Source organism: Octopus bimaculoides, chromosome 5, assembly GCF_046866305.1.
Source record: "Octopus bimaculoides isolate indiv1 chromosome 5, ASM4686630v1, whole genome shotgun sequence".
Taxonomy (NCBI): Eukaryota; Metazoa; Mollusca; class Cephalopoda; order Octopoda; family Octopodidae; genus Octopus; species Octopus bimaculoides.
In genome coordinates this window covers 93719898-93747281 of record NC_142932.1, presented here as the reverse complement: position 1 = coordinate 93747281, position 27384 = coordinate 93719898, and the positions used below count along the sequence as shown (strand labels likewise).

At 37.1% G+C, this 27384-nt stretch overlaps 1 protein-coding gene across 1 annotated transcript; it reads left to right on the top strand.

The window, feature by feature from the left end:
* The first annotated feature begins 147 nt into the window (after window positions 1-147).
* Window positions 148-27010, top strand: LOC106879149 (apoptosis inhibitor 5). The gene is made up of 13 exons (XM_089352643.1): window positions 148-307; window positions 8321-8482; window positions 9610-9778; window positions 11061-11212; window positions 12234-12374; window positions 13855-13920; window positions 15189-15383; window positions 18360-18547; window positions 19560-19653; window positions 20133-20252; window positions 21315-21346; window positions 23945-24069; window positions 26628-27010. Exons 1-13 carry the CDS (start codon window positions 242-244, stop codon window positions 26816-26818), a joined length of 1701 nt encoding a protein of 566 aa, XP_089208769.1. The 5' UTR covers window positions 148-241; the 3' UTR covers window positions 26819-27010.
* Window positions 27011-27384: the final 374 nt, after the last annotated feature.

Here is a 27384-nt window from a genome sequence, read left to right as displayed (position 1 = left end):
TTTACAATTTTATTAATTCATAAAAGTTATGTATTTCAAAAAGCACATAATAAATTAATAAAAAATATATTACTTCAATACAAACTGAAATTAATGTGATAGATATTTCTAGTCAAATGATAACCCATAGCATCTTCACTTCGGAGCTAGCTTCCGGTTTCAGTGCTGCCCCATGCTATTTCGGTTAGAACTGTTATTGGCGGTGGATCTGTATTGATTCTGTGGAACGTGATCGGAAAAGATGGTCACTGTTGAACAGCTATATAAAGATTTCGGTGTGCTACAGGATGCATCAAATAAATCTGAGGTATGTGTTTCTTAAAAAATTTTTATCAGCCCATTCACAGAATTACAACTTTTGACACGAGGTATCGTGACCAAAGTAAACCAACAAAAATACAAAGTACCGAAGAGTTTCGAAGCATGTTTGTTATTTGTATCAATTCATTGCTGACTTTTTATGAATCATATTCTAATCATTGTTAGGATAGAGAAAACAGTGGTGTAGCTATTAGCGACCCAAACATGCGTAATTGTTTATCTAGAAACACGGCAGTTTCTATTGTATATCAGACTCGTAGTCTTGTCCCTTTAGTTGTGACAATGTCTCTTAGGAAGGTAATTCAGATCTGTTGGAAGACTGTTTAAATATTTTTGTTTTTCTTTTTTTTTTTTAAATATATTTTAGAGTTAACACGACTTTTAAATTCAGTCGGGATTTTATATACAGTCGTGTATTGTTGATCATTAAGTCCGTGATCATTGATGATATGATGAGTAATGGACGAGAGTGTGGAACATTGACTATGGCCATATCTAGTTACTAGTGGGCAACTTCATCTAATGGGGACTGCAGTATACATTGGTCAAACTAACCTTTTAGGAAAAGCTCACCTTATGTTTAAGTAGTATATGAAAATCAGATCTAAGAAAAGCTGATTTTTGGGATGCATTTAGCTGCTGTTAATTTTGTTTTGTTTAACATAAATTTGAGTTCTTAACTAAAAATGTGCATAGTTTTTATTTCTGTTATCATCAGACTAACAACTAAATGGAAATATGATATTATTTTGATTTAGAAAATCAAGTTTTCATTAATGTAGGATATTATTATCAATGACATAAGGGACATAACTCTATTTTTGTTGACAAATTTTATAGATATGTCATTTGAAACTGCTGTGCACTACTTGAAGTAGTGAATATTTTGTAGTTATACAGTTTATTAGTTTTTAGTTTGCAGTATCACAATAACTTTTATTTTTCTACTTTGAAGTAGTTTGGACAGACATAAGTAACAATATATTTTAATGCAGTCTTAAACGCTGTTCCATCTCTAAGGGAAGTTTAATTTCCTTAGAATTCATCTAAATATGCCGTTTTCGATATTCTTAGTCTATCTGCATCCACCACTTCTTATTCACACTTATGTGTTCTTGTGAATCACCTTGGAAATTTTGGATTTAGACTAAGGTGATATGTACCTCTGCTATTGGAGAGACCTGTGCGGAACCAAATATACTTGTCCAAAGGACCGGACTTGCTATTATGAATTGTTTTGTGTATCTTGGCAATTCTGTCTTCAGGGATGGATCAACTTGAGGACTGAAAAGGATTCTATTGCGTTTGGGACATGGGAAAGCTATTATGGTCAGATAGGGGTTTGAAACTGTCTGCCAAATTTTGCATCATCACATCCCAGCTATACTCATCTGAGACATGGACGATGACACATTTAAATATTTGAGAAATTTAACCAGATGTGTCTAAGATATATTCAGCATCATTTGGAAATCTTTTACACCTGTTAAAAGTACTGGGAAAGGTAGATAATGTCCATATGTAAGCTTGCCTCATCAAATACTATTATATATTGGTCATATCATCAATTTTGATGACTTCCAAAGTGATTACTCTAATTACTTCTCAGAAAATGTCTCCAGCACAAACCAAAAATGATTATAACATTACCAAAAACGGTCTTAAGTTCTTGAACATCAGCATTGTTCATTGGGAATATCTTACATTGAACAAAAATGAATGGCTGTCTGTAAGAATGAACACTAGCATGCAGTGAGAAAATTCAAATTGGCCATGTGGTGAAAGATGATCTTCAGATGTGGAGTCTCATGGAGGCGATAACATGTGATAACATGTGACTGAAACTTTTGGTGATTTGCTGTGCTTGTGAAGACATGTCATCATCATCATTTAACGTCCGTTTTCCATGCTGGCATGGGTTGGACGGTTTGACTGATGTCTAGAGAGCCAGCAGCTGCACCAGGCTCCAATCTGATCTGGCAATTTTTCTACAGTTGGATGCCCTTCCTAACACCAGCCACTCCGAGTGTGTAGTGGGTGCGTTATACGTGCTACCAGCACAGGAGCCAGTCAGGCAGGCCTGGCATCGATCACATTTGGATAGTGCTTTTTATGTGCCACTGGCATTGGAGCCAGTCAGTGGGTACTGGCATTAGCCATGTTCAGATGGTGCTTTTTGAAATTGTGGTCAGTACCAGTGACACATAAAAGGCACCTGGTACATTTTGTGGAGTGGTTGGCATTAGTAAGGGCATCTAGTTGTAGAAACCAAGCCAAAACCGACTAGAGCCTGATGCAGTTCTCTGGCTTACCAATTCCAGACTGTTTTATGTGCCACCAAACTGTCTAACCCATGCCAGTGTGGAAAATGGACACTAAATGATGATAATAATGATGATGATGAATGCTTGAAAACTCTGCATGGTTAGAGGATTCAGAGACAATCTTACCTGCACAGTCTGTGGTCATATAACATCATGTAAATCATCCATGTAAGTTCACATATTGGGAGACCAGCTTGGGATGCTTATTTGCTTACAACTCTAATAGCACCAGTGGAACACTGCTGTCCTTTTTGTCCAAAGTATGCTCATCTATTGGGACTGAAAATCCATTTTAAATGAATCCAAAAATGTGGAATTGTTGTTGGTGTGAATCTTGACCAAATTATGTGTTAACATATGTTACAAAAAACAAAAATTTTAAACATAATCAGGACTAAGTAATCATTAGTGGGCCTATAGTAGAAATGCTGTCAAATCTGTTGCAGGTATATGTCTTCATTAAGAAAGTTGTTATGCTTGAAATCTTCCTTGTTTTACCCTTCTTGTCTGTTTTTATACACACACACATAAATATGTATGTATATGTACATGCATGCATGAGTTTATGGTTAAGCAGTTCTCTTCCCAACAATGTGGTTTTGAGTTCAATCCTATTGTGTGGCACCTTGAGCAAGTGTCTTCTGCTATAGCTTCAGGTTGACCAATGTCTAGAGTGAGTGAAATTGATAGGTAGAAACTATATGGAAACTCATTGCGTGTGATTATATCTATGAATGTTGATGTTTCAAGGTTTCACTTGTCACTGCTTGATCAAAATAGTGACATGATGTTTACATTCTCTGTTGACATTATGACTAGTCATTCTGAGTTTTTGAAGACCAGTGAAATAAAAAAAAAATTCTTTGCTGACAAACAGGTAAGGGTTGGTGATAGAAATAGCATCCTGTTGTAAAATTCAGTCTCAAGTAAGTCACCATTCAGCAGCTTGCTAGCATGGGGAAAGCAGACAATATTAACAACTGTGGAAACCAAGCTTAAAATGAAAGTTATGTGTGCGATATGATCCACTTAGCTAAGAGAGCATTAATGGCATATTATCCAACTTTTGTTGAAAAGTGAATGGCATAAAATGATGACATGTATGTTATACATTTAATTGCCATTTTTGAAGATCATGTTATTTAAATTTGACAGAAATTCATTCAGTTACATTACTGTCTTCTGTCACCCTGTTACTCCATATTACTCCTGCTGTTTTTCTATTCATTCTCCTTTCCAACAACATGTTGCTTCTTATCAATGTCTCTTTTCCATCACTCCTGCATTTATTAGTCATTCACTCCTATCATTCTTTTTTTTCTTACATACTATACTTTCTTTCACCTTCTCACCTTGGTTCCCCCTCTGTTATCACTGTCTTCTATTCCCCCTTTTGGTCACTATGTTTACTTCAAATGAGTAGTGACAATGTAGAGCAGAGAGCCTTCTTTAGTTTTTTAGGGGACAAGACTTCTCCTGCGCTGGTGCCTTGATAAAGGTACTCAGTATACTCTGTAAAATGATTGGTGAACACTCGAAGACAATGTAGAGTTGACTTATCAAGGACATGATGATCTCTCTATTGGAGATCTATGATAAAAAACAGCCAATGTACCTGTAAAGTAGTTGGCCTTAGGAAGGGTATCCAACAATGGAAAACCATGCCAAAAAGTGAAACTTATGTGGTTCTCCAACTTATCTAGATGTAGGAAGGTAGTAATCTATCTTCCTGTTGGTTAGGGCAAACTGTGTAAACTCTTCCAAGGGTGAGGGAAGATTTTAAGTTTGGCTGCCCCTTGGCGGGTTGTCCTTGTTTCCTTGATTCCCAAATGCGTGTTTTCTTTTTCCAAATATAATATAATGAAACCTGGGGATACAGGAGGATCTTGGCAAAGGGGTCATTGGTGCATATTTTGAAGAAGGTGTGTGTATGTATGTGTATGCTTTTTATGCGTTTCCACATTTTTCATCCGATTTTGATGAAATTTTTTTATTAAATGGCAAATTTACCCAAGCAGGTCGCTGTTGCATTACCAATGCCTAGAGGTACCCAATTCTAGGGGGAAAATCGATAAAACTGAAGGGACTGCCCTCACTTTTTTCAAAAGAAGGCAAAAGTTGCACGCAAGAAAACTTTTTACAGGAATGTCCGATTTTTATAATTTTGGTGTCAAAAGGACCGTCATGTTGAGACATTTCAGACAAATATTTTGGTACAGCCTTGGGGCCTCTGATTCCCAAGAAAATTGTGAAAAACATTGAAAACAATCCATTTTTCGCATTTTTACAAAATTTACACGGTAAAAAACTTTTAACTGAAAAGTCCGATTTCCTTGGTTTTTACAGCTAAAAAACCACCACGTAACAGTGGTTCTATCAAGTATATGTTCTATGTCCAAAGGCATCACTGTGTGACAAAAAACCACGAAAAACTGAAAAAATCGATTTGTTTCAAGTTTTGCATCTTGAAAATGGCCAGAGAGTCTACTTCTCAAGCTCTAATGCTGTTCAGCTGGTACAAGAACCCAAGGACACCGCGCTCACCACCTTCTTCAAACTATGCACCAATGACTCCTTTGCCAAGATCCTCCTGTATCCCCAGGTTTCATTATATTATATTTGGAAAAAGAAAACACGCATTTGGGAATCAAGGAAACAAAGACAACCCGCCAAAGGGCAGCCAAACTTAAAATCTTCCCCCACCCTTGGAAGAGTTTACACAGTTTGCCCTAACCAACAGGAATGTTTTTACCTTCGCCTACTGCTGCATGAGGTCACGGGACTGACATCTTTTGACGACCTGAAATGCTTCAGTGGTGAAGCTTTTGCTACATACTGCGAAGCCTGCCTTAAACGTGGCCTGCTAGAAGACAGCGCTCAGTGGGATGCAACCTTGGCAGAAACAGCTACAATATGCTTGAGGAGGAGTCTTCGGAAGCTCTTTGCAGTGCTACTGCAAACATGTGCCCTCAGTGATCCTGTAACCTTATGGGAGAAATACAAAGAAGACCTTTCAGAGGACTATCACCACCATGGACAACTTCTGTTGCCTCACTTGAACGTTGCTTTTAACGATGAATTCTTCAACAGAGCACTCATCGACATTGAGGGTAGCCTACTTACTGCTGGCAGTAACAACCTTTCATTTTATGGTCTACCGAAAGTCAGCAGAATAGGCTCACACACACTACCAACAGGCATTATTCAGGAAACAGCCTATGACGTTGATGCTCTTCAACAATACATCAACAAAAATAAGCCGAAGTTGCTTCAGAACCAGCAGCACACATACAGCGCTGTCTACACTTCCATTCATGAATGCAAAGGAGGTATTTTCTTTTTAGATGCCCCAGGAGGAACTGGTAACGCATTCGTGACTAAAATCCTCCTTGCAAAAGTACGCCAGCAAAAGGGGATCACTTTAGCTGTAGCTTCTTCCGGAATTGCCACGACTCTACTGCCCAGTGGTAGAGGACGGCTCATTTGACCTTCGAACTCCCGCTCAATGCTTCTGTGTCCGACTCAGCCACCTGCAATATTACAAAAGACTTAGACAAAGCAGAAGTGCTGCAAAGGTGCCAGCTCATTGTTTGAGATGAATGCACCATGGCACATAAAGGATCCCTTGAAGCACTGGACAAGACCCTGAAAGGCATCAGGGGCTGTATTAGCCCCATGGGAGGTGTTTCCCTCTTCTGTCTGGTGATTTCAGGCAAACTCTACTCATAATTCCAAAAGCACCAGAGCCGATACTGTAATGGCTTGCTTTAAGTCATCTTCCCTGTAGCAGGACGTAACAATTTTGATTCTTACAACAAACATGAGGGCCCAGCTTTTCAGCGACAACTTACTGGGTGACTTCTCCAAGCTACTTCTCACTGTCGGTGATGGTACAGCTCCCTCCGATGCAGCTGGAGAGATGGCTGTTTCACACATAGGCACACCTGTGGACACTGTGGATGACCTTACAACTGCTGTTTTTTCTGATCTGCACATAAACTATGAAAACCTGAATTGGCTGTGCAAAAGAGCCATATTAGCTCCCCAAAACACATTTACTGTGAAAACCTACTGCGAAGCCTTCCTGGAAATCTTCACACCTACAAGTCTGTGGACCAAGAAGCGGCTGTTAATTTTCCCACAGAATTCCTCAATTCCTTGGACCCCTCCAGACTACCGCCTCATCAACTGCACCTCAAAATTGGAGCTTCGGTCATGCTGCTGAGGAACCTGGAGCCACCACGTCTGTGCAATGGAATGCGCTTAGTGGTAAAAAATGTGCTGCCTTATGTTATTGAAGCAACAATTCTTATAGGTTGCGGTATCAGAAACATCTTTATACCCAGGATACCTCTTACTCCATCAGATAAGCAATGCCCCTGTCCCTTTTGTTGATTTCAGTTCCCTCTTTGACTTTGCTTTGCTATGTCCATCAACAAGTCCCAAGGCCAAACACTAACAACAACAGGCCTCCATTTAGGCCAACCATGCTTCTCGCACAGCCAATTATACGTCAGATGTAAAAAAGACCTTTTCGTGTTTGCCCCGAAAGCCAAAAGAAAAAATGTTGTCTACCAAGAGGTGCTGTAGGCCATCCAACATACTGCAGCTTCTCTGCCGAACAGGTTTATGGTGAATGAGTACTATTGTTGCCATTCTTTCAAAATTACCTGTTTTTCTTAAGTCTATTTTTTATTCTCTCTGCTACAGCTTCTCCATCTCCTTGCAGATGGCTTGAATTTTGGCATCACTGCACCCACTGCTTTACATGTGAACGAAAAAGGACGTTTATACTTGTGAAATCCTTTTCAGGGCTATTGTGAGAACGATAACATGGCCCTTTTCAGGGCTTGTTGCACCTCCTGAGATGCTCTTGTGGCTTCTCCAGGGCTTTTCACTCTGTTGTTACTACTTTATTTATGGTCTATGGGAAAAATCACTTCTTCCCCAATGCCAATGTTTGCAACTTAATGCAAAAAATATTGAAAGAGATGTACAACAAAAAAGAATGGTAGAACCTATTAAGACCATTGCCAAGTATTTAATACCTGAGCAATGCTGGGTACTCCTGCTAGTTTAAAGAACTAATTCAGCCCATCACATAAAATGAAGATGAAGTTAAACATATACACATGCACAGTTTCATCTGAATAGTACATTACATACGCCTGCTTTGTATTGGATCAAGTTTAGCCAGAGATGTTAAAGTGAAATGGTACATTATGTAGAGCCCCTTTTCTGAGATTATAGAACAGTCTAAACCACAAGGCTACTGTTGGATTGCTCATTACTGGATTCTCCTTACTCCTTGGATGATTTGAGAAATAACACAAATACTGTGCATGATTACATAAAATAGTTGAAACATTTGATATTGCTACAAAATAATGATAATATGTCATATTAAAACTATCAAAAGCATTTATTTAGGTATTCTTGTAATTCACTTAAACATTAAAAATTTTTTTTATATGTTTTTAGAATCATCTGTGAACAGTATTTAAAAGTAATCAGCCTTAGTGAGAAAAAGCCCACCAAAAAACATGAGACCCAATGCCTGAATTTGTATTGTTTGAGTGCACAAATGACATTTTGGTTGTGAATTGGAGCAAAATACTCATTGTTGAAAATGAAAAAAATTTCTGTCTGAATAAAATGTTTGTTTCACTTTTCAGCATGAAGAACAGTATCTGTCAATCCTAAGTGCAGTTAAAAGTGGTGCTAGTGAGAAACGGCTGGCATCACAGTTCATCGCCCGGTTCTTTAAACACTTCCCACAGTTGAGCCAGGAATCATTCAATGCTCTTTTTGAATTGTGTGAAGATGATGACATTACAGTAAGTTATTCAGCTGCTCCTCTTCTTTATTACTCATATATATAATGAAGCAGCGTATTTGCTTTGCATTACTGTACATGTGTGTGAAATGTAAGCCAGTATTTATATATTATTTGTCTGTGTAATCTCTCTCCTACTTGCAGTTAATGCTTAATGAATTCTTGTTTAAACCATATGGAGGTATAATCACTGCCCTACATTTTTTTTTTTTTTTTATTATAAACATTGTTAAATGTTCTTTAAACTTTACATTACTTGTTAGTTTAGACACACACACACACACACACACACACACACACACCAACATAGACATATATAATGCTAAGCTGTCAACATTGTACTATTATGCAAATGAGTTGTGACATTCCCAATCTTGTTTATATTTTTGATCATATTGCTTTCTTTGGCAGCTTGCAAGGCAGGCATAAGTGATCCTTGATGAATCTTAAGTCTGACGGAACTAGATATAATTGTGTGTATGTGTGTGTGTGTGTGTGTGTCTCTCTCTCTATATATGTCTGTGTGTGTATATATATGTATATATATATATATATATATATATATATATATATATGTGTGTGTGTGTGTGTGTATATATATATAATATGTTTGTGTGTGTAATAAACAATATATTATAGTAGTAATAGTAAATATATGTATGTTCATTTATAATGACAATGGTGATGATGGGGATGTAATATGAACATAATGATTGGGTGAAGCTCATATGGAGATATAATATATAATATCATATCTACACTGGAGTCTCTCCAGACAGTTATGTTCATATTAAGTTGTATGATAGTCTCCCATCTATCACCTCTCTGCTATTACTGTACCTTCCCACTATCTCTTTATTGATCATCCATCAAACTGTCTGTATAATAAAGGATGGAGTGCATACATATACATATATATAAAAGCAAGTGTGTTTGACATGAAGTAGAATTTGGTGTATAGTTAGTATATTGTAAATGCTTAGCTTACCTGAAAATAAAATCAATATACTAACCAACTCTGTTCTGTCCACCAATTTATTAATGTAACCACTAATGTACATTAAATTTTGTTTTTAACTCTTTGTCAACATTATTTATCTGTTATATTTTTATATTACAAATTCTTAGATCCGGAAGCAGGCAATTAAAGATCTTCCAGCGTTGTGCCGAGTTACACCTGAATTTGTGTCCAAAATAGTTGTGGCTCTTATTCAGTTGCTGCAACATTTTACTGACAGTTCTGAGCTGAGCCTAATCCAGTCGTCCCTCACCACATTGTTCAGCATCAATGCTTCAGGTTAGTCATACACTTTTATTTTTTGTGGGTAATTTAGATACTAAATTACTAACCAAATGTTAATGACTTGAGCATAATCAAATCCATTATGGTACAGGTATAAGTGTGTGGCTAAGAAGTTAATTTCTCAACCAAATGGTTTTGGGTTCAGTCCCACCTGGTATCTTGGGCTGATCAAAACCTTGAGTAGATTTAGCCAGCAGAAACTGAAAAAAGTCCATTGTGTGTGTGTATGCATATATGTATAAACGTGTGTATGCTTGTGTGAATGAGTTCATATTTCTCCTTATCTTCAAATGCATTTACCGGTTCAAACTGGTCTTGCAGATGGTGTTGTTTGCTTGCAATCCATTATGCAAACTTGGACAGGTTTCTTGACATGTTGCACAAACTTTGTAAACAAAGGACTCATTCAAAAAGTGTCATTTATTTCCAGTCCTCTTCACAACCATGTCTGGAAACAGAGCATTGAAAATTCTATCCCAGGATATTCTCATCTTACCCATGCAAACATAGTAAAGTAGATGTTAAAATAATGCTGGTGCTAAATTCATTGTAGTTGTAGGAAAAGTACATTAGTCTAACTTTTCACATTGAAAATAGGCATCAAAGGAACAGCAGTCATGTTTTTGTTAAAATCATGCAAATGTTATAATAGAAAATGAATGTGAAACAGAAAAAAAAATAAAGAGATTTTAACATCCTACAATATTATTTTTTTACTTTTTTATTTAAGCATTGGACGGAGAACTAGCAGAATCATTAGTACACCAGACAAGATGTTCAGCAACATTTCTTCTAGCTTTATGTTCTGAGTTCAAATTCTGCTGAAGTTGACTTTGTCCTTCATTTTTTTGGGTGGTGGGGTTGGGGGTCCATAAAATAAGTAACATTTGAGCACTGAAGTCAATGTGATCAATAAGTCTCTGCATCCTCAAATTCCAGGCCTTGTGCCTATAGTAGAAAAAATTGTTTTTATTTATGGATAAATTAAGAAATTTTTTAAGTTAAATATTTGTTTTGCTTTTCACTGCATTGCAAAAATTGTTTGGGATTTAACAACTATAATCTTAATAATTAATCTCTTTCTTTTTTTTCTATGAACGAAGAATTGTTGATGAAAATTTTGACTAATGTTAACTGCTTGTTTGTAGTCCAGCTTCCTCCTGCCTCAGAATTATTGGGCATACTCCCTCATTTGTTTTGCTGAAAACTTTCTCTATTGTTGAAGATGACTACTTTATATTGTTGATTTTCTGATTTTGCTTCTTTTTTTTTGCAGGTACATTGAAAGGTCTTTTTAGTATGATTCTTGGAGAAAATGACTGTCTACGGGATCTGGCTCTTAAATTCTTAACAAATAAAGTAAAAGTATTACCTGAGGATACTTTAGGGAAAGAAGATGAAGATCTCATTGTAGGAGAGTGCAGAAAGGTAAATTGTAAACTCTTTGAATTTAGTGTGAGGGAGAGTTTGTGATACAGCATGAGAGGTTCTTTTTGTTACAAATATATTGACATTTCTTGTTTTGTAAACCTAAATATTTCTTGCCTCAAGCAACTAAACTAACCTTTCCTGCTAGGTGGTGAGACAGACAAGCACTTCCAATAAACCCTTTCTGTCTTAGTTAGTCAGGTAAACTCTTCTTGTTGTGCAAGGCATGCTTTTCCTACTGAAAACAAACTAGTTGACATTCATTTCTCAGGTAGACAAGCACTAATAGCTTTTTAAACTGTTTCTTACCTTAGGATGGATTTACAATATTGGAAATATTTTATCAAGTACTTTATATCTGTTTTATTCAAATTAGTCATTGTAACATTCCACTGCCTATATTTATTATCCTGTCTTATAGTGTTTGATATGTTTATTATTCTGGATAATACTAATGTGACATTAGTGAGATTGAACTGGAAGAGCTTCCATACAGTTTCTATCTAGCAATCTTACTCTCAGCAATGTATTGCCTGTGGTTATAGTAGAAGATATTTACCCAGTGGGACTGAATTCAAAAGTTTGTGATTGCAAAGCCAGCTTCATAACCACACATCCATGCATTATATTATATTTAATGTGAAAGGTGGCAAGCTGGCAGAACTGTTAGCACACCGGATGAAATGCTTAACAGTATTTCATCTGCCGCTACATTCTGAGTTCAAATTCTGCCGAGGTCAACTTTGTCTTTCATCCTTTTGGGAGTCAATAAATTAAGTACCAGTGAAACACTGGAGTTGATATAATCGACTAGTCCCCTACCCCCAAATTTGAGGCCTTGTGCCTCCAGTAGAAAGGATTATATTATATTTAATGTGAATTTAGAATGTTTCTTATGTTCAGTTGTCTGTGATACATGTAGGAATTATCTAATGACTTGTAATATAGTGAATACTTGGCAACCCATATATGTGTTTTTATACTATATTTGTATGTGATTTCATTTGCTCTCTGTTGACAGGTGCTAATGGATGTAACCTGCATGGAATTTATTGCCATTATGAACATGTTAAAGGGCCTAAAATCAATGAGTACAGTAACTGGCCGTCAACAATTGGTGGATATTATTATCATGCAAGCAGAACTGGACCAAAAATTTAATGTTGGTGAAAGTTTAAACTCTCTTTATTGTAAAATACTATTTTGTCTTGAGTAATTGTTTATTAGACTTAAATACATTCCTTTATTGTTCTCATATCTGCCGTTTTGTGTATTGTTCTAATCTCTAGCATCCTAGATTACAATCAAAGTTTATTTTATTTTTGGAAGCTTATTGTAAACAATAACATTGTTTCATGTAAGTTTCCAATGGACCAGCTACTGATTTACTGCAACTTAAGATGGTAAGAGTGACAAGGGTTGTTTTTGCAATTCAAGCAGAACAAATATTGCAAGGGATTTTTCCCTGCCAAAATACTGTTTTTTCTTATCCCATTCTTGTCTAGCCTAATGACTTAAGCAATGCTTTCACCTTTCCCATACCATTTACCCACCTCCACAAGCCTTTTGGGAATAATTATTCTTATTACTGTTATCACTGAACTGAGTATGCTTAAGAGGCATTATTTACCCTTTATTCAACCAAAAATATTGGGTGAATGAGCAGCAGACATTCCCACTTGCTGTATCATGTTTAAACACAGCTGACTTGCTAGAGAAACCTGTCTGTGCCATCTATCAGCAAAGAAGTAATTACCTGGTATCTGATTACCTCTAGTCTGATTATGGATGTATCTCTTCTATTCCTAACCTAATTTTCAATATATCTGATTTCTTTCTGTTTTTAAACATCTTAAGATAATTTTATTAATTTCTAGTCAGTATATCAGTGAATAAATGCATGATAATTTTTAAAGTACAGTATGTCGGGTAATATTTTCCTTTTTAATGCCACTTTTCACAAGTAGCTGTTTATTGTTGATAAGAGGAAGGAAGAAGAGTCAAGCCAGCTGATGAAAGGTATACCTTACTAGTAAATGATATGCAATGCAAATGGTTATTATCATTGCCAACGTTTCTTTAAGTTCAAATCTGACCTTATTAATTGAATATCAAAAACAGAATTTATTTAGGATTTCAGCTTTGATGGCATGGCTGTGTGGTTAGGAAGCTTGCATCCCAGCTACATGGTTTTGGGTTCAGTCCCATCACGTGGCACCTTGGTCAAGTGCCTTCTGCTATAGCCCCGAGCCGACCGAAGCTTTGTCATTGAATTTGGTAGGCGGAAGTTACTGCCGTGTGTGTATATGTCTGTGTATGTGCTTGTGCCTCTCTCCGAAAGAGAGAGAGAGAGAGAGAGAGAGGATACTAATAATAGGAAAATAAAATAATAAAATTGGCCTGAAAAAATCAAACATACACAAGACAGTGTGTGTGTGCGCACACACACACACACACACACACACACACACACACACACACACACTATCTAAGCCAACAAGTGTTGGCAATATTTTCTCTGTACAAATGTAGAAGAAAATAAAGAAATGAGTCAACCAAAACAAATTCTGATGGTGTTTAATTTTACTATGCACAGCAGCCATATAACTTATTGTTAAATTAATGGCTTTTTTCTTCTATAGCCTGAAGACCCTGATTGTGCTGACAGATTGATGCAGTGTGTCAAGCAAAGTTTACCTCTTTTCTCTGTGAGTAGCTTTCCCTATATTTCATCATGTTTATTTTAATTTAAAAAATTATATTGATTTTTATATATATTTGGATTAGGTGTAGCCATGGCTGTATGATTAAGATGTTTACTTTAGAATCACTTGGTTTAGGATTCACTCCCACTGCAAGGATACTGCCTGCTGGTGTCTTCTGTTATATATGTGGGTTGACCAAGGCCTTGTGAGTGAAATTTGATGGACAGAAACTGGAAGAAGACCATTGTGTGTGTGTGTGTGTGTGTGTATGCATATTTCATCATCATCCTTTAATGCCCCCTTTTCCAAGCTTTTGCGGGTAAGAGAATTTGTTGATGCAGATTTTGATTGGCTAGATGCCCTGCCTGTTGTGAACCCTCACCTGCTTCCAAGTGAGTTAATATTTTCCCATAACTAGATATGTTTTTCACAGAAGACTGTAAATGAACAGCCTCACTTGTATGATGAAGATGCTCGTTTAAAGCTACCATGTGATATAAAGACAAAGGTAAACACAAATACATTCACATGGATACATATGTACACATACATACATATGCACACACACGCACACACACACACACACACACATATTTTTATATAGGTAGTTAGGGTAAATCCCAGCTGTTTCCTCTTGAAGTACATCTGCTTTTTCTATTATTAAATTCAGTATGTGTCCATATTCTAATAGGAAATTCTTTACAGGTCTATATAACATGTTCATTTTATATAGGGGTTCATCAAGGTAGAGGTTTGTCAAGAATTAGTCCTTAGTCCCCTCCTTTTCATCATTGTCCTCCAGGCCATAACAAAGGCCGGATTCCCTTCCTAACATCAACCACTTTACAGCATGTACTGGATGCTTTTTTTTTTCATGCTACTGGCAGCAGTGAAGTCATCATGCAGCTTGCAAGACTATGAAACCTGAAGTGCAGGTGGAGATGTGGGTGCTTTATGTGAGGAGATGAGGGGGTTAATGTATGTGAAAAGAGTGAGGGTGCAGAGTAGGTTCTTGTAGGGGAGCTACATGGCTACTCATGTTTAGAACAGAGGGTGAGAATGATCAATAGGAGTTGCAACGAAATAGATAGTGGAGATGAGGTGCCCAGGTAGCTCTACAAGGTATGAGGTGAGTAGAAGTGAGTAGAGCAGAGAAACTTAAGAGTGTGAATGGGTGAGAGGATAAATAGATCATTAGGCTTAACATGTTTTACACAGATTAGTTTTGTTTTATTTGGCCACTTATATTATTGTTGTTTTTATTTTTGTAGAAAAATGTCCATTCCAAAGTATTTGTCAGCTACATATGTGATCATGTAATACTAGATCTCTCTAATTTGATAAATATTGATGGAAACATCAATGTACAACTTGAAATGCTGAAGCTCTTTGCAGAGATTTCAGAATTTGCTGGAGAATTGGATGATGTTGAAGAAAAAGTGGAACGAATTTATGAAAAACTAATTGTAAGTATTTGCTCTTTCTTCTCCCAATTTGTTTTTATTTTGATGATGATGATGATGTTATACATCAAGGAAGACTTATTGAAGAAATTATATAAGGGAAATTTGTGACTTTGGCTTCACAAATGAAATAACTTGGACAGATATTTTGAAAGATACCATTCAACCCATACCAGCTTGGAAAATAAACATTAAAACAAAACATCAATAATATATTAGTTATCACATACTATGATGCACTAGATTTGATTGCTTATGGTGTTAAATAAACTAGTCAACTAGAGATGCAATTTTTAGCTGTAATGTCTCCAGCTATTGCTCTGATTAATGTTATTTAATAACATGCACACACTTCTCTCTTTCATGCAGGCATGGCTGTGTGATTAAGAAAACTATTTGCAACCATTTGACTTTGGATTTGGTCCTATTGTGCAGCACTACTCTAGCTTCAGGTTGACTAATGCCATGTGAATGGAATTTTGTAACTGTACACATATATCATCACCACCTCAGCCCAGGTCTTCCTGGGCCTACCTCTTCGACGGGTTCCCTCAACTGTTAGGGTGTGGCACTTTTTCACGCAGCTATTCAATGAATGAGGATAGCTTCGTGAAAAAGTGCCACACCCTAACAGTTGAGGAAACCCGTGGAAGAGGTAGGGCCAGGAAGACCTGGGCTGAGGTGGTGAGGCAAGACCTTCGAACATTGGGCCTCACCGAGGCGATGACTACTGACCGAGACCTTTGGAAATGTGCTGTGCGTGAGAAGACCCGGCAAGCCAAGTGAGATCGTTGCCAGTGCCCCTGGACTGGCTCTTGTGCAGGTGGCACATGGGATGGACCATTTTGAGCGTGGCCGTTGCCAGTACCGCCTGACTGGCCTTCACAGGATTTTCGAGCGAGATCGTTGCCAGTGCCCTTGGACTGGCTCTTGTGTGGGTGGCACATAAAAGACACCATTTTGAGCGTGGCCGTTGCCAGTACCACCTGACTGGCCCTCGTGCGGGTGACACGTAAAAGCACCCACTACACTCTCTGAGTGGTTGGCATTAGGAAGGGCATCCAGCTGTAGAAACTCTGCCAAATCAGATTGGAGCCTGGTGTTGCCATCCGGTTTCACCAGTCCTCAGTCAAATCGTCCAACCCATGCTAGCATGGAAAGCGGACGTTAAACGATGATGATGATTATCACCACATATCTGTGTGTGTTTTAGTAATATTTGTAACAAACATTGAATGTCAAAGGGAACTTTTTAAATTTCAATGAATGGTTTTATTTACAGTTAAGATTGTTTCCATGACATATTTAAAAAAAAAAATTCACAACTGTTGTATATCAACAATATTTTAAATAGAAAATTGTATATTTACCTTACAAACAGCAGGATTGACTATTTACTACCTGAAGGTTTTTGTAAAATAGTTTAACCACCTACAAAGTTAGTGGCTTTAAGTATTGAAGGAACTACACTTAAGAAAGTGAAATAGGTTTACAATAGAGTTTAACTGTTATAATGACTGTAGGTTTTAGTAGATTTATCAATATTTTAAAAAAGTTTCTCTTTCTTCTAGTCTCCGCATCTTTATTTTTTTCCTTTCACAAACAGTCTTTTATTGTATTTGAAAGTGAAATATTCAAGGCCATATTTTTGGTGGTATGTAAACAAAAAGTAAAGTTTGAGTAAAAATAAAAGACAAACTTTATTTTTCCTTACATTGCACATATGGGGAATTTAGTGAATAAATTTAGTAAACTTCCTTGTTTTTATTTCGTTTCTCAAAAGAAATTACTTGAGAATCATCCTGATCTGATGTTAGTGTGTCACAGAAAGATGAACTTGGAAACACAGCTTTTATTATAATACAGATTTTTAAATAGTTTATGGTTCTTTATCTCTAAATATTTTCATTCAGTCTTATTACATATTCATACTATTGGTTTCAAATTTTGGCACAAGACCAGCAATTTCAGGGGAGGATCAAGTTGATTACATCAACCCCAGTATGTGACAAGTACTTATTTTATCAACCCTGAAAGGATGAAAGGCAAAGTCAATCTCAGTAGAATTTGAACTCAGAACATATAGGTGAACAAAATGCTGCTAAGCATTTTGCCCTGCATGCTAGTGATCCTGCCAACTCATTGCCTTACATATCCATGCTATTGAAGTTTCTTTTTCCATAAAGAAAGTCATATCATTAGATTTTAAAAATTATTTCTCAGCTTAGTCAAATGAAGAGGAGTAATAACTGTTGTAATGTTGAATCTGGCAAGGCAAAGATAAAAGAAAACCACAACTCATGGGTTGCTGTAGTAGTAAACACCATGTTAGAATAATGAGTTACCCTCAGGCTGGACTTGGTCTGAATGCTTGCAACAGAGTGGACTCCACTAAAGACACTCAAGGTATCCAGAGCTGATGTGAAACAGCTTAGGTGTACTACCCTAGTAAACTGTGTGCAGACTTAAACACAGTTTTGTTCTACTTGATTTTACTCACAAGGCTTGTGTTGATCTAACTTTATGATAAAAGACACTTTCCCTAGGTGCTAGATTTTAAGTGGATAGGTTGCTTTGTTAGTCTCATAATTTTATTATTTCTTTGTTATAACATCATTAAAAATGTCTTCATGTAGTGAGTGACTCCATAGAATACACCAGAGTAAATTCTTATGAAACAACTTGAATTGAGCACTGCAAATTAGTTGTCAATTGTACACTGGTGTCACTGCATATAGTCATAGGATATACTATCTTAGTGAAATCAGCTGTTGAGAGTTAAGTGCTTTTGCTCAGACACAGTTATAATGACAGAATATATATTACTAACCACAGTTTGTGTTCTCATTTTGCAAATGAAGATTTTTGTAGTTTAGGTTGGGGACAAGATCTGTGATAAAACTGGCTTTGAATGTTATAGAATTTATTTGTTTATAAGGTTTTCTCAAGTATGTGATAATCTATTTTATCTCCTTGTAGGAATATATGCCATTACCACCATCAGAAGAGAATGATGATACATCTGGAGAATCGTCATCTGAAGAACACAAATTACAGTTTTCTTATGTTGAATGTTTAATGTTTACATTCCACCAGCTAGGCCGTAAATGTCCGTCTTTTCTCTCAGATGAAAACAATGCTGACAGACTAAAGGATTTCAGAGTGAGGTATGTTTCAGAATGTTTAATGTCTCTATAGATCACCGTATGTAGAGAATAGTATTGTTTATTGAATGGGTCTTTAATGATAGTTAATATTTGCAGAAACACAACAATGTAGGGCTGAGGGTCTTGTTTATTGGGTGGGCCTTTAAGAAATGAGAATATTTTGTGTGTAATATATAGTGTAAAACATGACAACCAGAGGATTGAAACTTTATTACAGAGTCATTTGTCATGTGTCCATGCAGTTCACTGATATGAATTGGTTTAAGAAGGATTAGTATGGATATTTTAGATTTTTTTTGACAATGTACAAAGAGGGTTGGGGCTCTGCAATTGATTGCATTAACTCTAGTATATTGCAGTAGTGTGTGTTACATCCAGTATATTGTGGATGCTCAGAGATGGAAGGCAAAACTGATATGTTATGACTTGTTATAAATAAAAGATATTTTATGTGTATGAGAAATTTCATTAAGTAGATTTAAAATATGTTATACATTGTGCATAACAACAATGTGGGATTTAGCAGGTACTTTTCTGTTTTGTAAAGGCTTTATTTCCAGCATTTTTTCAGACCGTTAGATTCCAATGGTTTAGTTTTTTCCTCCTTCAAAGTAGAATTGGCTTTTAAATAGAAAATATTTTAGGTTTGTCATCATCGTCATTGTTTAACATCTGCCTTCTATGCTGGCGTGAGTTGATGAAATATTTTTTGCGTATTGGTTTGATATGGAGGAGAGGAATGTGTCCATGGCCTTGCAGTCCTTCTGAGCTAGAATATTTTTATTTTTATACACTTACATACCTGGTAAAATTGATGTAAAAATAGAATTTTTCAAACTACTTTTTATTGAAAGGAAAGAAATAGTTTCATGAATGTAGTTGAAAATTTTTAGTTTGAGCCAGAAGCTTGCCCACAAAATTTATTTATAGACATTTGAAAAAAAATTAGCTGGTGATTGCTGAGAATTCATTAACTATTAAATACTGTATTTAATTGATGTTTTGCTTATAGATTACAATATTTTGCACGTGGAGTGCAAGTGTATATTAAACAACTGAGGACTGCACTACATGGGAAAACAGGAGATGCACTAAAAACTGATGAGGTTAGTATTACAGTTCTATATTTAAGAGATGAGGAATTATGTACATTATTTACATTTGACGGATATTTGTCCTCATCTTGTTTGTTGTTAACACAACTTTTCGGCTGATATACCCTCCAGCCTTCATCAGGTGTCTTGGGGAAATTTATTATTCAGGTCACTGCTTGGAATCGAACTTGGAATCTTGGGGTTAGTAGCCCGTGCTCTTAACCACTATGCCATATGCCCTGATGAAGGCTGGAGGGTATATCAGCCGAAATGTTGTGTTAACAACAAACAAGATGAGGTCAAATATCCATCAAATGTAAATAATGTAGAGGTTAGTATTGTTTTGATATTGTATGTTAGATTAGTCATTCTTCTGTTTTAAAGCCATATCAGAAAATAATCATATTTACAGACAAATGAATTACCTTGAGAATGTTTCTTTAATTTTTGCTATATATCTTTTTGATTGATACAATTTCTTGTTTTTTCAGAACAAAATCAAGGTCATTGCTCTAAAAATAACTTCTAATATCAATATTTTAATAAAAGACTTGCTTCATAATCCTCCAGTATACAAATCAGTGGTCAACTTATCTTGGAAACCTATTCATGTGAGTATGAGTGTGTGTGTGTGTATGTGTGTATGTGTGTGTGCGTGTGTGTGTGTGTGTGTGTGTGTGTATACATGCACACACACACATATATACACACATATTTATTTATTTATGTGTTTCAGCCAAGTGGCTGCGGTCATGCTGGTGCACCACCGTAAAGATATATATTGTTTTGTATTTTAAAAATATAATCTTGTCCAGTAGCTTATGTGTGTGAATATCATTATAGAGGAGATCTGTGTGTAATCTCCAGTTAAAAAAACACTTGGGAAATGAAACCTACAGATGTTTCTCATCATCATCAGCATCATTTAACGTCCGTTTTCCATGCTGGCATGGGTTGGACGGTTCGACTGGGGTCTGGGAAGCCAGGAGGCTGCACCAGGCTCCAGTTTGATCTAGCAGTGTTTCTACAGCTGGATGCCCTTCCTAACACCAACCACTCCGAGAGTATAGTGGGTGCTTCTTACATGCCACCGGCACAGGGGCCAGAGGGGGCTGGCAACCACCATGATCAGTTGGTGCTTTTAAACATATCCACATTTAAGAGATACATTAAAAAAAAGAAGGGTTTTATGAAAAAAAATATATCAAAACCTCAATACAAATTGAAGCATCATCATCATCATTGTTGTTGTTTTAATGTCTACTCTTCCATGCTTGCATGGGTTGGTTGGAATTCGTTGAGGCAAATTTTCTAATGTTTGGATACTCTTCCTGTTGCCAACCCTGTTTCTAAGTAAGAAAATGTTTCCCCTATGACCAGATATGTTTTCATGGAAAATTGGAAATGAAGGACAATGCTTGCATGGCAGTGACACAACTATCACATGATATCAAGACTGCAAGACACACACATACACACACACACACATGCATATGCACACAATTTTTTTGTGGAATAAAACTGACAGGCTGATAAATAAATTTCATGAGGGTTAACACTAATGTATTGCTTGTGACTGAGATGCTGTTTGTTTAGCTGTTAGAATTTGCAATTGAAGTAAGTCAAGATTTTCCAATCTGATTTGTTGACCTTTTTTACTTTTGTATTTTCAGATTCCCAGTAAAAGCCCTCCTGCAAGCATAGGGTATGTATTATTTGTCTTTCCTGTTATCATTTACTTGTTTCATTCTTCAGACTATGGCTATGCCGGGGCACTGCCAAGTGGCTGTGTGGTAAGTAGCTTGCTTACTAACCACATGGTTCCGGGTTCAATCCCACCGGGTGGCACCTTGGGCAAGTGTCTTTACAAAAGCCTCGGGTCGACCAAAGCCTTGTGAGTGGATTTGGTTGACGGAAACTGAAAGAAGCCTGTCGTGTATATATCATCATCATCATCATCGTTTAACGTCCGCTTTCCATGCTAGCATGGGTTGGACGATTTGACTGAGGACTGGTGAAACCGGATGGCAACACCAGGCTCCAGTCTAATTTGGCAGAGTTTCTACAGCTGGATGCCCTTCCTAACGCCAACCACTCAGGGAGTGTAGTGGGTGCTTTTACGTGTCACCCGCACGAAAACGGCTACGCTCGAAATGGTGTCTTTTATGTGCCACCCGCACAAGCCAGTCCAGGGGCACTGGCAACGATCTCGCTCGAAAATCCTACGGGAGCCAGTCAGGCGGTACTGGCAACGGCCACGCTCAAAATGGTGCATCTCATGTGCCACCCGCACAAGAACCAGTCCAGGGGCACTGGCAACGATCTTACTTGGCTTGCCGGGTCTTCTCACGCACAGCACATTTCCAAAGGTCTCGGTCAGTAGTCATCGCCTCGGTGAGGCCCAATGTACGAAGGTCTTGCCTCACCACCTCAGCCCAGGTCTTCCTGGGCCTACTTCTTCCACGGGTTCCCTCAACTGTTAGGGTGTGGCACTTTTTCACGCAGCTATCCTCATCCATTCTCACCACATGTCCATACCAGCGCAATCGTCTCTCTTGCACACCACAACTGATGCTTCTAATGTTCAGCTTTTCTCTCAAGATACTTACACTCTGACGGGTATTCACATTGACATTACACATCCAACGGAGCATACTGGCTTCATTCCTTGCGAGCTTACGTATGTCCTCAGCAGTTACAGCCCATGTTTCACTGCCATGTAGCATGGCTGTTCGTACGCATGCGTCATACAGTCTGCCTTTTACTCTGAGTGAGAGTCCCTTTGTCGCCAGCAGGGGTAAGAGCTCTCTAAACTTTGCCCAGGCTACATATATATATATATATATATATATATATATATATATATATGTATGTATGTGTGTGTGTGTGTTTATGCATTTGTGTTTGTCTCCCCCCAACATCGCTTGACAACCAATGCTGGTGTGTTTATGTCCCTGTAACTTAGCAGTTTAGCAAAAGCAACTGATAGAATAAGTACTAGGCTTACAAAGAATAAGTCCTGGGGTCGATTTGCGTGATTAAAGGTGGTGCTCCAGCATGGCTGCAGTCAAATGACTGAAACAAATAAAAAAAAGAAAAAGAAATAACTGCACCCCCACCCACCCTCGTATTTGTTTTTTTTCTTTCTAACTCTGGTACTTATTCTGTTGGTCTGTTTTGTCAAACTGTTAAGTTACAGAGACATAAAGAAATCAACATCAATTTGCAGGCAATGATGGGGGACAAACACAAAGATGCATGCATACATGCACAGAGAGAGAGAGAGAGAGAGGAGCCTTCTGCACAGTCCCTATCTACTAAATTCACTCCCAAAGCATTGGTTGGTTTTGGGGCTAAAAGACACTTGCTCAAGGTACTGTGCAATGGGACTGAACTCACAGTCACATGGTTGTAAACTGAACTTCTTAACCACATGGCCATTCCCGTGCCTATTACATATAAAGTATTTAATCTGTTTTGAGATATTTTGTCTTTCATAATTGTCTTTCCTCACACAGCACTGTTGAAATCTGTTTTGTCTAGATGTTTCTTAAAATTCCTGAAGTTTATTTGTGTGTGATTTGGTATCAGTTTATTTAATGATTGTGGAGGTGCAATGGCCCAGTGGTTAGGGCAGCGAACTCGCAGTCATAGGATCGTGGTTTCAATTCCCAGACCGGGCGTTGTGAGTGTTTATTGAGCGAAAACACCTAAAGCTCCACGAGGCTCCGGCAGGGGATGGTGGCGAACCCTGCTGTACTCTTTCACCACAACTTTCTCTCACTCTTACTTCCTGTTTCTGTTGTGCCTGTAATTCAAAGGGTCAGCCTTGTCACACTGTGTCACACTGAATATCCCCGAGAACTATGTTAAGGGTACACGTGTCTGTGGAATGCTCAGCCACTTGCACGTTAATTTCACGAGCAGGCTATTCCGTTGATCGGATCAACTGGAACCCTCGAAATCGTAAGCGACGACGTGCCAACAACAAAACAAATTTAATGATTAAGAGGATCATTAGGGTTGTACAAAATACATTTCAGTTTTTTGTTATTGCCCTTTTGAGTTCAATTCCTGTTGAAATCATCTTTGCCTCTCATCTTTCAAGGGGTTGTATTAAATAAAGTTCCAGTTAATTACTGTGAACTCAATTAACTATATGAACCACCTCTCACCACAAAAGTGGGTGGGGATTTTGTGTCAATGTTAGAAATCAACATATTTAGCTGATATTGATTTTCTAAACTTATAAAAAAATATATTGTAACGTCTATAGTTAATGTTTTTATTTAAACTATTTTAGTATAAAACGCACCAGCAATGAAGGCTTTGATTACAACACGAATCGTAAGTCTCCCAAACAAGACAGAGCCTTATATGCTCCTCCTGGTGGTAAATACAGCCAAAAAGCAGGAACATTTCCTCAAGGTAATTTAACATTTCTATCATTTTTTTTTTTCATTCAAGGTATTTTGGATCATTGAATATATAGCTTTACATTTATCAATTTGTGTTGCAAGATTCCTGATATGAAATCGTGTATTGAAACAGGTATTGTTGTATTTCGGGATGGTAATTTTTCTTTTTTTTTGTGGGGGGGGGGGGGGGGGTAAATAAACACACGCACTTTATATTTGTTCTTCACTTGTTTATTACTGTTCTTATTTTATCTTATGTCCATTGTCTGGAAAAGGATCACCGAAGAGGTCATAGATCTTTTGTCACATATCTGTGACCTCTTCAGCAACACTTTTTGTTTTCATGTGTGCTCTTGCTCCACTTACTCCATTCTGCTCTTCTATGATGTGTATCCTTATGTACGCATGTGTTTGTGTGTGTGTGTGTGTGTGTGTGTGTGTGTTATTGTTCTTAGCAGCTGTATGGCCTTCCCCTAAGCGCCATCCTCTCACCCCATTGTGCTGTTGCTGTTTTAGGACCTGAAAATTTGGTACAGTTCCTGTATCCCTCTGTTTGTGTGTTCACCCACAGTGTTGCCATCGTGGTAGTTGTTATTGCCATCGCTGTCACTACTGCTGCTGTCATTGGCCATGTTGTTGATATTGCTGTGGCCATCTGTGTGTATGGGTTCACCTTGTATGTTGCTTATATCCATGCCCTTTATATAGATTTATTTATTTATTTATTTATTTATTTTATCTATCTCTTTCTTATGTGTTTCACAAGTATATGCATATATGTCTATTGTGTGTGTATTACCCTGTTTGTATCTGTTTTATTTACAATCCTTTTTTTTCCTCTCTCTTCTCCCTTCTGTCTTTAGTCTTGTGGTGTGGTGGTGGGTGTTACTGTTTCATTTGTGTAACAGATACAAACGGAGTAGTACACATAGACATATATGCACATACCTGTAATACATATAAGAAATAGAGCTATATATATATAAATTAATAATAATAATAATAATAAAAATAAATAAATATAATTGTCACATAATTGTGATAAATATAAGAAATAGACATAGATAATATATAAATAAATCTATATAAAGAGCATGGAGACAAACAGCATACGAAGCAAAGCGAAGCCATACACACATGCAATAACTTCATGGAGAGCTGCAACAATATCAGCAGTACAACCGACAATGACAGCAGCAGCAGCAGCAGGGACAATGATGGCAATAACAACAACAACTGCCATGATGGCAACACCATAGGTGAACACACAAACACATAGGGATACAGGAACTGTACCAAATTTTCGAGTACTAAGACCAACAGCACAATGGGGTGAGAGGATGGGGCTTAGGGGAAGGCCATACTGCTGCTAAGAACAATGACACACACACACACACAAGCATATCTCCCCCTACCCCCCACACAAACGCATGTGAACATAAGGATACACACCACAGTGCAGAATGGAATAAGTGGAGCAAGAGCACACACAAAGACGAAAAGTGTTGCTGAAGAGGTCACAGATGTGTGTGACGAAAGATTTCTGGATAATGGACATCAGTTAAAATAAGAACAGTAATAAACGAGTGAAGAACAAATATATAGGGCATGTGTTTATTTGGCAAAAAAAAAGTGACCATCCCAAAATACAACAATATATAGCTGCTGGAGAAATTCTGCCTCTTGTTGATTTACTTAGTCTTTGTTTTTAAGCATATTATTGTCACCATGTTGCAGAGAAATAGGTGAGCCTGATTTAGAAGAAATGTAAATAGCCTTTGCAGAGAAAATACCATTTCAGTATTACGAAAAGTGGCAAAAGAGAGAGAACTGTAAGCTAATGGTTGTTTGTTGGTGAATTAATTTTTTGTCAGTCAGCCAATTAACTGTTATCTGGATGTGATTATTAGCACGTCTCCATGTGTGAAGCAGCATTTTCAGATATGTGAATAGTATTCCAGTATGAACCTCAATTCAGTTTTGTTAGGGATCAGAAACTAACTAGGGTTGAAATATCCCCTGATCCTAGAGGTTTCCCAATTTCTATGATGCAGTTTTGGCAATGTTATATATGTGGGTTTGCCATGAGTGATCAATAGACATTATAAGTTATAGCAATTGTAGTAACTTTAGTTGTGTTCATGATTGTAGAAGGTGAGGTGCCAGTCTGTTTCATAAAGAGAAGAATTTCTCCATAGTAATTGTTTAACTGATCAAATGTGTCACTGTTTATTATTAATGGAAGACTCACTTTAAATCTCCAAGAGTGTTGATTTTATTTTAGCTGAATGACATCCATAATGATAGAAAGCACAATACTTTGGCTATCACATTACCATTACTACAGACTCTCTGTAGTCAAAGTTTATTTTAGAACAAATATATTTATATTCAACTTTATGATGATAGTAAACAAAGTTTGTTCTTTTTTTTTTTTTTTTTGTGAGATGTATTGTAAGATATATTTATATTCAGACATAGTTAAATATATTTACTTAATTAATCATTTAAATAAAAAAATTTTTGCCTTCTTTTACTATTTCTCACCTAAGTTTTTGCTTCTTGCAGTAAACCGTGGTGGCTGGCAGCAACAGAGAGGTGGTTTTGGAGGTTTTAACCGTGGCAATCGAGGTCGAGGTGGTATTGGCGGCAGTGGTGGTGGTGGTGGTGGTGGTGGAGGCATTGGGGGAGGTGCAGGTAGCATTGGGGGTGGGATACACAGAGGCAACGGCAGTGTATTTAGGGGCCGGAGATTCTGAAGTGGCTCAAGAGCAGAAAATGTGGTTCAATTCTGAAAGAGCAACAGTGTTTTGGTGAAGCAAGATGAATGTAAGAGCACAAAGTATCTTGAAAGTGGAGTATGAGAACAGTTGCTGCTGTGATTATCTACCATGGCCGCATTCTTTTTTTTGGCAACCAAGTGCTTTGTAAATAAAATACATGAACATTAACTCATGATGCTTTAAAATTATTTTACTTGACATGGCATCAAAGGCAGACCTGAAGACAAGATTTGAGAAACAAAGCTATTTCATTTTATTTATCATTTAAAACAGCTTCACTTAGTCATTTTCATTTTGATATTTTGTTTCATTTTTCTATCTCTCTCTGTGTTCATCTGTGTAAGTATGTATGTGTGTGTATATATATATATATATATATATATATATGCACATATATATATATATATATATATATATGCACACATATATATATATATATATATATATATATATATATATATATGCACACACACATATATATTTATATGTGTGTGTATACGTGTATGCATGTATGCATATATATATATATATGCACATGCTTA

What these genes read in the sequence shown, in the direction of transcription:
- LOC106879149 (XM_089352643.1), top strand. Translation starts at nt 242, where the DNA reads ATGGTCACTGTTGAACAGCTATATAAAGATTTCGGTGTGCTACAGGAT. An exon ending in AACTGGACCAAAAATTTAAT is followed by an intron (nt 12,375 to 13,854) that starts GTTGGTGAAAGT and finishes TTTCTTCTATAG; the next exon opens with CCTGAAGACCCTGATTGTGC. An exon ending in AGCAGGAACATTTCCTCAAG is followed by an intron (nt 24,070 to 26,627) that starts GTAATTTAACAT and finishes TGCTTCTTGCAG; the next exon opens with TAAACCGTGGTGGCTGGCAG.